The 12,654-nt window shown below is 49.5% G+C and overlaps 1 protein-coding gene across 1 annotated transcript in view; it reads right to left on the minus strand.

Moving 5' to 3' along the window:
- grm7 (glutamate metabotropic receptor 7) overlaps positions 1 to 12,654 on the minus strand; it is a 165,660-nt gene that overhangs the window by 99,055 nt on the left and 53,951 nt on the right. The window contains 1 exon segment of the mRNA XM_005462578.4: positions 3,481 to 3,697. Coding sequence (XP_005462635.2) covers positions 3,481 to 3,697 — 217 coding nt within the window.

Consider the following 12,654-nt stretch of genomic DNA (forward strand, 5'->3'; position numbering starts at 1 on the left):
AGCTTCCTCACGTGTGCACTTCACTTTTTATTCGTTTCAGTTATCACTTCACAGAGACGAGCGTCTGCAGACCTGCACTCATTTATTCTTAATTAAAGCTGCATCACGTGACGGGCTGGTCGGCCCGATGAGGTCGAGCTGCAGCTCTGAGAGCAGAGCGTCACACGCTGAGAGGGCGGCGGTTTCCAGCTCATTTCATCATCCCGAGCAGAAATAAAGACGCTCCTGTCGGCTAATGTCAGACGTCAGCGGGCTGTCTGTGTGTTACTCTGCACAGCTTAATTAATAAACACGCCTCTTTATTAGGGACAGATGCCACAAACAGCTGCTTCACAGTTTATAATAAAGCAAACCTCTGCGTGTGATGACTTTCTGAAGGATAACTCATTAAACCCGGCAAACATCGGAATCTCTGGAAGTGTACAGTCCAGCACAGTCAGCCCACAGTCACACCGAGGGGAGCATGGTTGGAGACCTCTGTCGCCTTGGTAACGATTGATTTGAAGACGGCGACCCGGTCTGAGACCACTCGCGGTCAGCTGCCGTCTTCAAAGTGACTTGGATTCATCAAGATGGCGCAAAACAGCGATAAGATCGGTCAGTGACTGAACGGGTCACGCTGTCTGTCTGTGATGAGACGGCGACTAACTGTGACGTTAACATGAACTACTTAATGTAAGCAGGATACAGGCAGCTGGCACAGACAGCAGAGACAAACCTTCACCAGTCTGAGAGTGACTGGAGTCCACGTTGGACCCTCTGGGTGACCAGTTAGTCCCACACAGTCGGTCACCGAAAGCAGGACAGATCAACGCGACCACTGACTGTCCTGCTCTCTGTGACTGAGCCATTACTAACACTCATCAAGAGTTAGAGTCTTGGAGTTTTAGATGTTGTTCGCATCAGGAACTAGCTGACAGGAAGCAGATGTTCCTCCAGCGGTGAGACGCTCAGCTGTGGGTTTAACAGCCTAAATCTCTCAGCAGGTTATGAACACGTTTTAATGAACATGTCAGTGATCTGTGGCAGTTTGTTGAACTTTCATGAAATGATGAAAACTGTTGCTCTCAATTATGTGTCGCTATGAATTATGGGAGGTAGAGGAGGTAACTGAAGCCTGCGTGCTGCGAGACGTCAGTCTGGAACCTTCTGAAGTAAAGCCGACTGCTTCCTGCGTCGGGCTCTGACCTTCCTGCTTTGTGTTTATGGAGTTCAGCTGTGTCTCATTCCCCACCGTGTCCGGTTTCCCATCAGCCCTCAGTGTGAGTGTGTGTGTGTGTGTGTGTGTGTGTGTGTGTGAGCACAGTGCTGTTTGTTGGACTTTAGTATGAAAGCTTGCTACTGTGTGGACTCTGCAGTCCACACAGCGACACGACAGGAAGCTCCGGCGATCGATACTCGCTGGATTATTCACTAATCTGCAGATAACCCCCCCCCCCCCACACACACACACACACACACACACACCCACACACACACACACACACACACATACCCACACACACACACACACACACACACACACACACACACACACACTGAGCTAATTTTATGATCTGCTTGATAAACTTAATCCGGTTCACAGGAGTAAATGATCCTGATGCTCCTCACAGAGTATCTGAATCACTGTTTCAGGTTTTAATTTTTTTCCTAATGAGTTCGTCTCTTTACTTTAAACTATTTTTAGAGGCTGTTTAAATGTTTCTCTGTTGGAACAGAGGAATTAGCAGCTTTGGGATGAAGTTTTTCTCAGACGCTGCTCATTAGTGCAGAAGTCTCACTCGTGTTTGCTGAAAGCAGCGCGCTGACTCAGTGTTAAAGTTGGATCAATGAGAGAGTTTATTAGCGATGCACAGAGAGCCGAGCGTGGAGGGAAACCCGAAAACAAACAGAGCACCTCTGCAACGAGAACCAGCGTCTCATTTCTCAGGTTTCTAATCTTTAAGGAGGTTTGATCTTCATCACCATCACCTAAAGATTCAGCTGGTTACAAACATCATGAGACCAGCCATGTCCGACAGCGAGAGCAGCACATCAACCTCAGACCAGGATTCAGTCAGCAGCAGCCAGCGGGCAGGGCCAGCTGTTGGTGCCGGACCTGAAACCGAAGTATCTCTGCCCCCAAAACACCTCTCAGACTCGGGGGCCCAGGACTAGAAACCTGCTACTGCTGAAGGTGGAGGCAACATACACCGCCAGGCTACAGAGGAGGACGTGCTAGCAGCAAATGACCCCGTTGAGCGTCACTAACTGCACGTCATGTGACAGCAAGAGGAAGTGGATGGATCAAGGATAAAGTCACTGTAAGGCTGCAGACGCTCACACTGACGTCTGCTGTGTAACTCCTGCACTGTAACGCTGCTGCCGGCACCTCGTGGTCGGATACAGGCTGCGATCAGGAAGAGCAGCTTATAAATCCCACCACCCACAAGCTGCGAGCATCAATCACAGATTCAGAAATATTATTGCAAATTTCCTAAAATATGGTGATACAACTCTGCAGTGACATCCTGCAGACCTCTCTGCGCACTGAGAGGCCGCTCCTCTCATTCCCACTGATTGCTGTATTCCCTTTGAAGCCAGGAGGCTGTGGGAGATTAAGCCTGAGAGGAGGCGGCTGTGCAGATGAAGAGGGCGAGTTCTGCTCGGGGTGACGCCGGACGACCGCTGTGCCGTTCATTTCATCCGAACGCCGTTCAAAAGCCAGCGCAGATCGATGACCCGGGCTCCATCCACGTGGAAACATCGGGCAACTGTTTGGTGTTAAAGACGCTCCCTGTCAGCGCCGCGTCCTTTATTAATGCGCTAAAAAACGCAGAGCATAAATGTCAGGACGCATCCTAACCGGTGAGCTGTGAAGAGCCATCAGATGGCTGCAAATGTCAGCGAGATTATTCAGAGAGCAATCAGCGGCGCCACGCGCTCTAATGAACTCCGCTCAAGCTTCTCTGACTCAACAGTTTGTTCGGCTTCTTCGGTGTTTGCAGGACGAGTGTCTGATGGCGCCTCCAGCACACGGTTAGGAAAAGCAGGGTCGAGTGTCGTGGATGTGACGCGAGCCCAGAGAAACCAACCTGAAAGCCGCTGCACGCCACAAACAGTCCACAGTGCTCTGAACGCGCCGTTTCCAGGCGACAGGTGGTAGGAGCGCATCGGTCAGGTTCAGGATGTTTTACCTTTGTTGGAATTTTAGGCTAAACTACACCTGAGTCTGTGTGAAGAGTCAGAAAGCCCTCCTGGAATCTCCTAAACTGCTTCTTACGAGTGAAACCTTCATCCTGAAGCCCAAAGAGATGACCTCCGCGTCACATCAAACCCCCGCGCTAACAGCAGCAAATGAACCTTCACGAGCTTCACGCCCTCATCACAACACCGCTCTGATTTGACGCCTGTCTTATATGCAGGAGCGTTTAAAACAAAGCTTTAATCCTACCCCTGACCCCCTCCTTACAGCTGATGACGAGCCCGCGCAGATCTTACCTGCCTCTCTGGAGAGCTGCATGAAGGCGTCCACGCCCTTCTCGCCGTAACTGCCTTCCGACGCCACCGTTGAGACGTAGTTCCAGCCCATGGTCTTGACAATGTCCACCATGGCCTGAGCCTGGAAGCTGTCCGGAGGGACCACCCGAGAGAAGAAGTCGTACCGCCGGTCGTCGCTCAGCTCCGGCGCCGTGGAGGCGTAGCTGATCTGAGGGATCTGCAGGAGGAGAGTGGAAGGAAACAGGGAATGTTAGGACAGGAGCATGGAGGTGACACAAAAGGATTCTTCGGGAACGACTGGACAGGTGATTATTATAAACATCTGGATGATGGCGAGGTCTGCGGCATGAACCAACATGAGCGCACATATCAGTGATCAGTTATGGCGGGGCAGTTATGGAAGAGGAGGAGAACTGCTTCTGATGATAAGTGTGCTCAGTCTGATGTGACCCTGTCTGACTGTTCACGCCGGGCGCTCACTTGGACACATGTATTAATAATTACATACATATGTATATATCTGCTGGTAAACGAAATTAATGATTTTATGGTGTTTATGTCACATTGTATTAATATGAAAATTATATGTAAATGTAAGTGTAAATAAGAGTTATAAAACCACTTTTAACACATTTTATTACTGTTACAATATTCAAAGCTTTTATAACATGTTTAGATGTTTTCATGAGGTTTTAGGACCTTCTGCTGCTCGGCTGTTCATCAGCCTAACGAGGTCTCATTAATATTAAGGCTGATTGGTTCTGCTGTTCAGCCGCTCATAAAAACTGAAGTTATTGATCGTTTTTGTACTGAAGGAGTCTGAACAGGAGTCGTGAACATGAAAGCTGAGGTGAGCAGAAAGAAGCACACACACACACACACTCAGAAGCTCAGAGAGGAAAACCTCCAACTGCTGCACCAGATCTTGGACTTATTACTGTCTCTGTGGACGTGAAGCTCCACCTCCAGTCTCTTTGCGTGTTTCACACCTGCCATGTTTAGTCCATTTAATCTCTGGTTCGATCCCCCCTCGGTGCGGTTCGGTAGCGCAGGTGTGAACACAGTCGCCACACTCGGTATGGTTAAAAACAACAGAGACCCTTTGGAGGAGGTGGTCTCTGCAGAGCGGTTTGTTTATGGTGCGAACATGATCAGAACCAGCTGTATGTTACAAGTCTGAGCTACGTGTGCTTTGTATTCTCGATGCCAGGAGGTACTATAGATGTGTGCAGGTCTGTACGGGCTAGCTGGGAAACGAACACAAAGGCCCAGAGAGGGCGCTGGGACTTTATCTGCTGCTGTGAGCATCAGAACGAGCACTGAAGGACTCACTGAGTCCTACATCCTGCAGGGGCAACGTGTTTCTGAACACATGCTTCAAAGGTAAAATAAAATCATAGGCTGCCGTCAAAATCCTCAAACTTTCAGAGGATAAAATCATTCCTTGTGTCCATCAAGACAAAAAAAGACCCAGAATCCAGAGTGAAACCAGATATGAAGGCAGGACCTTCTCCTGCCTGACCGACCTGTCTGAGAGGCTGATGGCTGATTTGGAGAAATCCATCTGAACGTCCACGAGATGCTAAAATAAAACAGCTGGACGCTCGCAGCGTCAGAAACAGGCCCGCGTGACCTCCACAATGATGGTCACGCCCTCCACAGAGCACACCTCTCTGCTCAGCAGCCGCCTGCAAACACCTCCAGCACGTATTCAGTTTTCTATGACTGAAAAATGCTTCGTCAATAATGGAAATTCATGCACATTTACTTCAGCTCCATTATTTGGTTTCAGGCCAGAGAAAATATCTGATGCTCAAAATAAACCACATGCAAACGACACAAAGAGGTGAAACTATTTATCAGTGGCTCCTGTTCCAGATGTTCATATGAGCAAAGTTTCAAATCATGACGTCAGCATCTGCTCTGTGTGATGTCACTGAGCCAGTACCTGAGACCTGATGGAGGGGCGGGACCTGGTGGTGGGGGAACTTCCTCACTGGCCTGAGCTGGGATCAGCTACCTGCTGTTCCTTGTATTGACAAGGGACAGCCAATGAGAAAGAAGCTGCCTGTCCGAGAGGCGGTGCTAAGGCCCACAATAAGACAAAGAAGGATTATTATGAAATGTGAATCGCTTTGTATGAATCACATCACGTGACTGGACTTCCTGTGTGATGAGGCCGTGGAGGGTGGAGCCTCCTCTCCACCCCCTGCTTCAATAACACTCAGCCAGCTCCGCCGTGTGGCCACCAACGACTCCCAAATTGATCTGAGACAGCGAGGTGAGCTGCGAGGCGAGGACGTTCCACGCCTCTGAGGCGAGGAGAGAGATGACGGGAGAGCTGGAGCATCGATCGGCAGCCCTGACAGGAAAACGAAACAGCCAATCAGAGGCAGGAAGAACGGCGCGGCGGCCTCAGCGATGATCCAACACGCTCGCTGGAATTTCCATCTGACATTAATGCGCCGCAACGAATGCAGAGGACTCAGAATTACTGACCTTCTGCTCGTCGCCGATGTCTATTAACGAGCGCTTGTGAGGGAGGACGGCGCCGCAGCGAGCCTCCTTGTGAGACCTGAACCTTCAGAGGAGTCAGAGGTCAAAACAAACAGGCGGCGGGGACCCCAGACAGAAATGTTGGGAGGTTTCCGTGGATTCGTCTCATCCAATCGTTGCTTCTTCTCCCTCTGATGATCATTTCGTGCTGTTTGTGGCTTTTTGAGCATTCTGTCTCATTCTGTCTCCATTTCTAATCTGTTTCCATATTATTTTATCAGAAGCTGAATTTGATCTTTGCCTCATATAAAGATAAGAAATTTGTGAGCATCTGAGATTTGTGAGCGCGCTCCGTCTGCACGCCGTCCAGAGTTTCTAATTGAACAAGAATTAGATCCATTAAACACTGTTTGAGTGTGAGAGCGCCAACTGTGGAGGTTACGTCACCATCTCCTCGCTGTTCTCGCGTCTCTGACAGATTCCTTCACCCTCCATTAATTACCCAGCGGGCCGCATCTGCTGCAGCGGCGGGCTCTCTGAACTGAATCGGCACGTTGGACTTCAGTCAGGCGTGCTGGAGAGCAATCTGCAGGTCATCGTACAGACGCAGAGGGATTTCTCTCTGAGAAGCGACGTCCTCATCCTCAGCAGATCAAACTGAATCTAAAATGATGTGTTTCATGTCAGCGTGTTCAGACCGACCATTTCAGCGTTTTATTCTGAGAATCACACGCCGAGGATCTTCATCTCCTCCAGAGTCCCACATCTCTGCTGCTTGTAAAAGTCATCGAATCATGTGTGAGCAGCTTGTCCTCGCGGCGCGCCGTGTACGTGCAGAGTGTCAGTGGATCAGTGCGATGCTCCGGGAAGCCCTGCACTGATCCTCAGCACATCACTCCGTTAACAAAATAAAACCACACACACAACAACAGCTGGCACCAATGCACTCGTCCAATCAGCAAGCCCGACTCTGGCAGCGTGACGTTAGGTTTCTGTCATGGTGCCGGGCGGAGCCGCTGTATCTCCTTGCAGTGGCGACACCTGTGAGTAACCAGCGGTCACAATCGTTCTTCGCGAGATCGTCGGCTCACCACAGTGAAGGCCGTCATGGTGTTTTAGTCACTGCCGCACTGGTGTCGGCCATGTTTTTCTCTGCTCGCAGTAACACTTTGAACATTTGTTAGTTTGGTCGGTTTCCCCTTTCTCTGATCAGTCTTTAAGTTTTTTGTCATGTTGGCCAAAAGCCAATGATTAAAGACTGAAAGATTGTGCGAGTGTGACATCTGCTTCAAACATTGTTGGAAAGTTCCTCAGCAGAGTCCCTGAATGAGAAACACACCACATCACTCAAATCATTCTGTCACTGGCAGAAAAATCAGCAGCAGCTCATTTTTCCAAATCCTCTGCAGCCTCTCGGCAAACAGGGAAGGACCTCAAATAAACTGTGAGACCCGGAACAAACACAGGAAGTCAAAAGCTCACGACGCGTTAATGAACAGAGCTGCCGTATTTCAGGCTAAAACCAGGGTTTCATGTTTCCCTGAGCTGCAGCAGTGAGATAACACAGTCCTCACTCACAGGTCTCGACAGGATGTGCCGTGCCTGTGATAACAGCACATTTAGAGGGTAAAACAGACGATATTCTCCCTGAAAATAAAACAATCCATCCATCTGAATTGGGCCCAGCGGGCTCCTGTAGCCAGCCGTTTGTGTTTTGAAGACTGTGGCTGAAGGATATGATCTTTACTTAAGGCCCAGAGTGGCAACGCTGGAACCCCGCCAAGGGTCTCAGAGATAATTTGATCTGAGGGCTAATTTCCACGAATCACTGAGAACATCTCGTATACACTCAAAATCCAGCTGAGGATAAAAATGCCTCTGCTTCCTCCACTACACGATTCCACTTCCTGTTCACATTTCATTTCAATTTTATTTATATAGCGCCAAATCACAACAGCAGTCGCCTCAAGGTGCTTTATATTGTAAGGTAGACCCTACAATAACACATACAGAGAAAAACCCAACAATCATATGACCCCCTATGAGCAAGCACTTTGGCGACAGCGGGAAGGAAAAACTCCCTTTTAACAGGAAGAAACCTCCGGCAGAACCAGGCTCAGGGAGGGGCGGGGCCATCTGCTGTGATTGGTTGGAGTGAGAGAAGGAAGACGGGATAAAGACATGCTGTGGAAGAGAGACAGAGATTAATAACAGATATGATTCGATGCAGAGAGGTCTATTAACACATAGTGAGTGAAGAAGAAACCCCCAGTGCATCATGGGAATCCCCCGGCAGCCTACACCTATTGCAGCATAACTAAGGGAGGATTCAGGGTCACCTGGTCCAGCCCTAACTATATGCTTTAGCAAAAAGGAAAGTTTGAAGCCTAATCTTGAAAGCAGAGAGGAAGAACAGCTGCAGCCATGTTGGTCACAGCTCAGTGATTTCAGCATCAAAGAGCTGTGCTGCACTCAGGCCGAGGAGCTGTCAGTGTCACGCGGTCCCTGGAAGTTTGCCTTTAAATCCCAATAAACAGTTGCTTACAGCCCACTGCAGCAAAGCAACATAATCTTAAAACACAGCTGCTAAGTCCACCGACCTTTGACCTCCGATGAAATGAAAAAGCCAGTCTACTTCCAGGGTTTTGTTTTCTTTATTCACTCTCAGACCTTTAATGCAGACGCGTCCATGTTTGTGCTCATAGCAGTCTGATATACAACGATACAAACACACGACAAACACACGTAACACAACACAACAAGACCTAAAACGCCTCAAAATAGATGCATAAAAACTACAAATAGAAACAAAGAGGAGAGCGAGGAGGACAACACAAAGACCTCCAGGTTTATAATTGCTGAGACCAAGGTCACCATAGTGGTATATACAAAAGGTAGCCCCTCCCCTAAACAGCTAAGGTGGATTTCAAGAGGCTAACTGTAAGAACTGCAGCCAATCAGACCCTATATACTTTGACTTTTCAAAATAAAAGTCCCTCCTTCTGTTTTCTCTGCACAAACTTGGGTTAACTACACGTCTGCTGCAAAGACAGTTATTTCCATGTCACTTCACATCTCTTCTCATCCGTCGTTCTACCAGAGGCGTATGAGCCCAGTGCACACGTTCGTGCACACGTATCATATGTGGGAGGAGAGGCGGTGCAGTCGCCCCTCTGTGAGTGAATCAGAGGTGGAGAACGAGAAACGCTGCCTCCTAATCACACTTAATTACAATGACCCCGCTCGCCTGAGGTGCAGCAATCACAGATTTCATTACAGCCGCTCATTTTGTGCGATCAGGCAACACACACACACACACACACACACACACACACACACACACACACACACACACAGAGGACTGTGCATGCATTCATCAACACTCTGTTATTTTCCAGCCTGCTGACGGACGGCTAAATGAAGCAGAAACAACGAGCTGCAGAACAGTTTCACTTCCTGACTCACACTGTGTGTGTGTGTGTGTGTGTGTGTCTGAGCATTGTTATTATCACTTTATTTGTAAACCATCAGCATTCAGCTTGACTGTGATTCACCTCCAGCAGGAGTCTGACAGACCGACTGACTCAGCCTCCATCCCTTCATCCTCCTCTTCCTCTCCCTCCTTCCTCGCCCATCTCTGTTTCTTGCCGGTTCTCCGCCTGCTGGCTTTTTGAAGTCCTCATCAGCGAGGATCTGATTTGGCACCATAAAAACGTGGATGAAAGTGGAGCAGCAGGTGAGAGCGCTGACATTTCTCTGATTAAGTAGGCCGGCGAGGTGGAAGCAGGGAACCTGCGCCACACGGTTTATGAGCCTCGTCCTACAGACCAGGGAGGGTGTTTGAAACCGTTTAACACCGCGCTCCGTGTGCCGCCGTTATCACACCAATCCAAGCTAATGTCAGACCACAACGAGACACATGGGAGCCACAAAGACATACAACAGGACTGCAACGAGACAACAGCTAAGGTCGTGAGACATTAAAGACCACAAAGAGACAAAACACGAGTGACAAGAGATGAAAACAACCAGCAGCAGGTCGACAGTACAGCTACAAGTACAAGAAGAATCCATGTTGGCGTGCGTCTCATCTTGTGATGTTACTGATTACCGGACTCTAAGCTAACGTTAGCGTGTGTGGCTCAATGGCAGGAGCAGAAGAGAGGCGGTGGGCGGCGACATCAGCCCACGGGCTGTTAAAGGTGAGCGAGGTCTCGGCTCCAAACGTGTTTAATTCATGAAACACGTTACCCGACACTTATTTAAATGTAACTGATTAATTCATGCAAAGACACACACTCCTCAGATGCTTTCACATTAAAAGCCTCGTTCCACACAGCGGCCCCATTAAGTCCGGTCAGGACTCGTGCTTACATAATTCATCAGGCGTGCTCCTCTCTTTAATCTCATGCTGTTAATTCGTTTGTCCTACTGCGCCCTCCATCCTCACCTCGCTGTCGCCTACAACCGAAGAGGAGGAGGAGGTGGGAGGTCATTAGAAGAAGAATATTCTGGAGGAGAGGAATGCGAGGCGAGCCGTCCGTGGCCGCTTAAATAATGACCTCGCTGCCAATTAAATTTTCAGTGACCTCACCTAATTGAATGGTACACTCAGCCCAGCTGACGGCTGAGAGGAAGGCTTCATCACTTCAGAGGGCCCACATCACGACGCCTCGGCCCGGAGCGGAGCCTGAACATCATCCACTGACAGTCTGACACCAGGAGTCTGCTCACAGGTAAACAGGAACTTTCAAAATAAGATCGAGGTGAGAAACACGGGAACATGACGAGATGCAATAAAAATGTCTAAGCAAACTTTGAGCGTCTTCATTGTTGTTTCATTCTAGAAGATCCGGTTGTTGATTTCATCCCTGTTAAAGCGGCTCTCTGGTCATTTTTTTGCCTTTTTAAGTGTCATTTTAATCGTTTTTATTTGTGCATTTTAGGGTTTTGCATTTGTGCGTTCTCTGCTGATATAAAAGGTGACTCATAAATAAGTCTGAAGCATCTCTGATTTATGACGTTCTTGCTGATATGAAGCATCATTGAATCTGAGCTTCATCTGATTATTTCTGCTGCTTCGAGTTTCGGCGGCGTTGCTGAACAGGTGAGACACAGGTACGACTCGGCACGTGTTTTAGGTCAAACACGAGCACACTGATGACTTTAATGTTCACTCAGCTCCTCTCTGCCTTACTCCACCCCCTCAGCCTCTCCTCCCGTCTGAACATCTTTCTGCCAAACCGGAGTGCTCGACTCCTCGCCGCCTGCCCAGAGCCCATTCAGCAACCACGGACAAACGGCCGCTCGTTCATTCATCTTGTTTTCGATGCTCGGGCCGGCTGCACTCAGCCTCGCTGTGCTAAAAGCAGCAGTCAAACACTTGAGCGTGAGTGGACGGGCTCCAGCCTCTTGATATCGCTCTCTCACACAAACGCTCCTCGCCGCGGCATCCAGGTCTCTGTGGCCCTTCCTAAATGTCGCTGGGCTCGGCGCCGGGCGTGTTTCACAGAGATAGCTGCTCCACGCAGCAATGAATCCGCCCTCGGTGGCTCGCCTCGCTCGACAGGCAAGCTCCAAGGCCACATTAAGCTGGTACCGTGCCCGCCACCGCTTATTACACCCCCAGACCGCCGCAGGTTCACGAGTAATGGAACAGGGCACTTTGTGATGTCACGGCGCTGAGAAACGTGGGTCTGAAAGAAGACGATGCGACGCCTTTGAGCTGGTAATAAGGTTAAGAGGAATCAACATGGCTCTGAGGCCAGGACGGACAGACAGAGTTCTCTGTCGTTTCTCTCTTAGCACAGTTTCTAATACAGAGCGTGAATCCCCGTGCTCGCCATCCGCCCCGAGGACACGCCCCAGACCAAACTTCTTTCAGTCTGCTTGTTCATTCCGACCTCGTCGAGCACAAAGGAGTCCAAATCCTCCTCAGTGCTAAAATCAATCAAAGCCTGAGGCGTCCAAACTCTTTCAGCTCCAGTGAAACGATCCGTCTGCCTGCTCTACAGGTGGGGGCGGGGTTAGTGAAGCCGGGCCAGCTGGCACATAATACCTGTTGGAGAAGGACGAGAACGACCATAGAAGAGTTTTGGGCCTCGTCCATGCAGGAGACACTCGGAGGGGAACGCAGCGGCACAGCAGGAGGACGCGAGCTGTTTGCGTCGCTCCTTTAAAGGAAGAGCGTCGACACGCTTGGGTAACACACAGCTGCGTTTGTGTTTCTGATGGTTATGATGTCATTCTGGTCATTTTCTGGTAATTACAAGCTGTGCCTCTCAAGGTTTGGAGAGACAACGTGAGAACTGCAGCTCCAAGCTGATTGTGGTTCAGATCAAACCTGCAAAATCTTTGCAGAAATGAACTCGCCACGCTCGCCCTCCCGGGTCATCTGTCGCACGCGCTCACATTGACCTCAGTGCAGAGGAACTGAAGGAAACTAAAACAAATACAGAAGATAATGAAGCCTCTGCCTTCACCGTGACACTTCTGCGTGCTTTCATTTTCAGAGGTCGACCGGTGTTCTCACCGTTTCCAGATTTGGCAGCTGAAGTTTGCGTTTATCAGGAAGCAGCGTGTCTGCGAGGCAGCAGCTGGGCCTCTCCTTCATGTTCAAAAACACAGATTTAATATTAATACCACCCACCGGGTCCACCTGGTGTGCTGTCAGGAAAG

This window comes from Oreochromis niloticus, linkage group LG5 (assembly GCF_001858045.2).
Source record: "Oreochromis niloticus isolate F11D_XX linkage group LG5, O_niloticus_UMD_NMBU, whole genome shotgun sequence".
Taxonomy (NCBI): Eukaryota; Metazoa; Chordata; class Actinopteri; order Cichliformes; family Cichlidae; genus Oreochromis; species Oreochromis niloticus.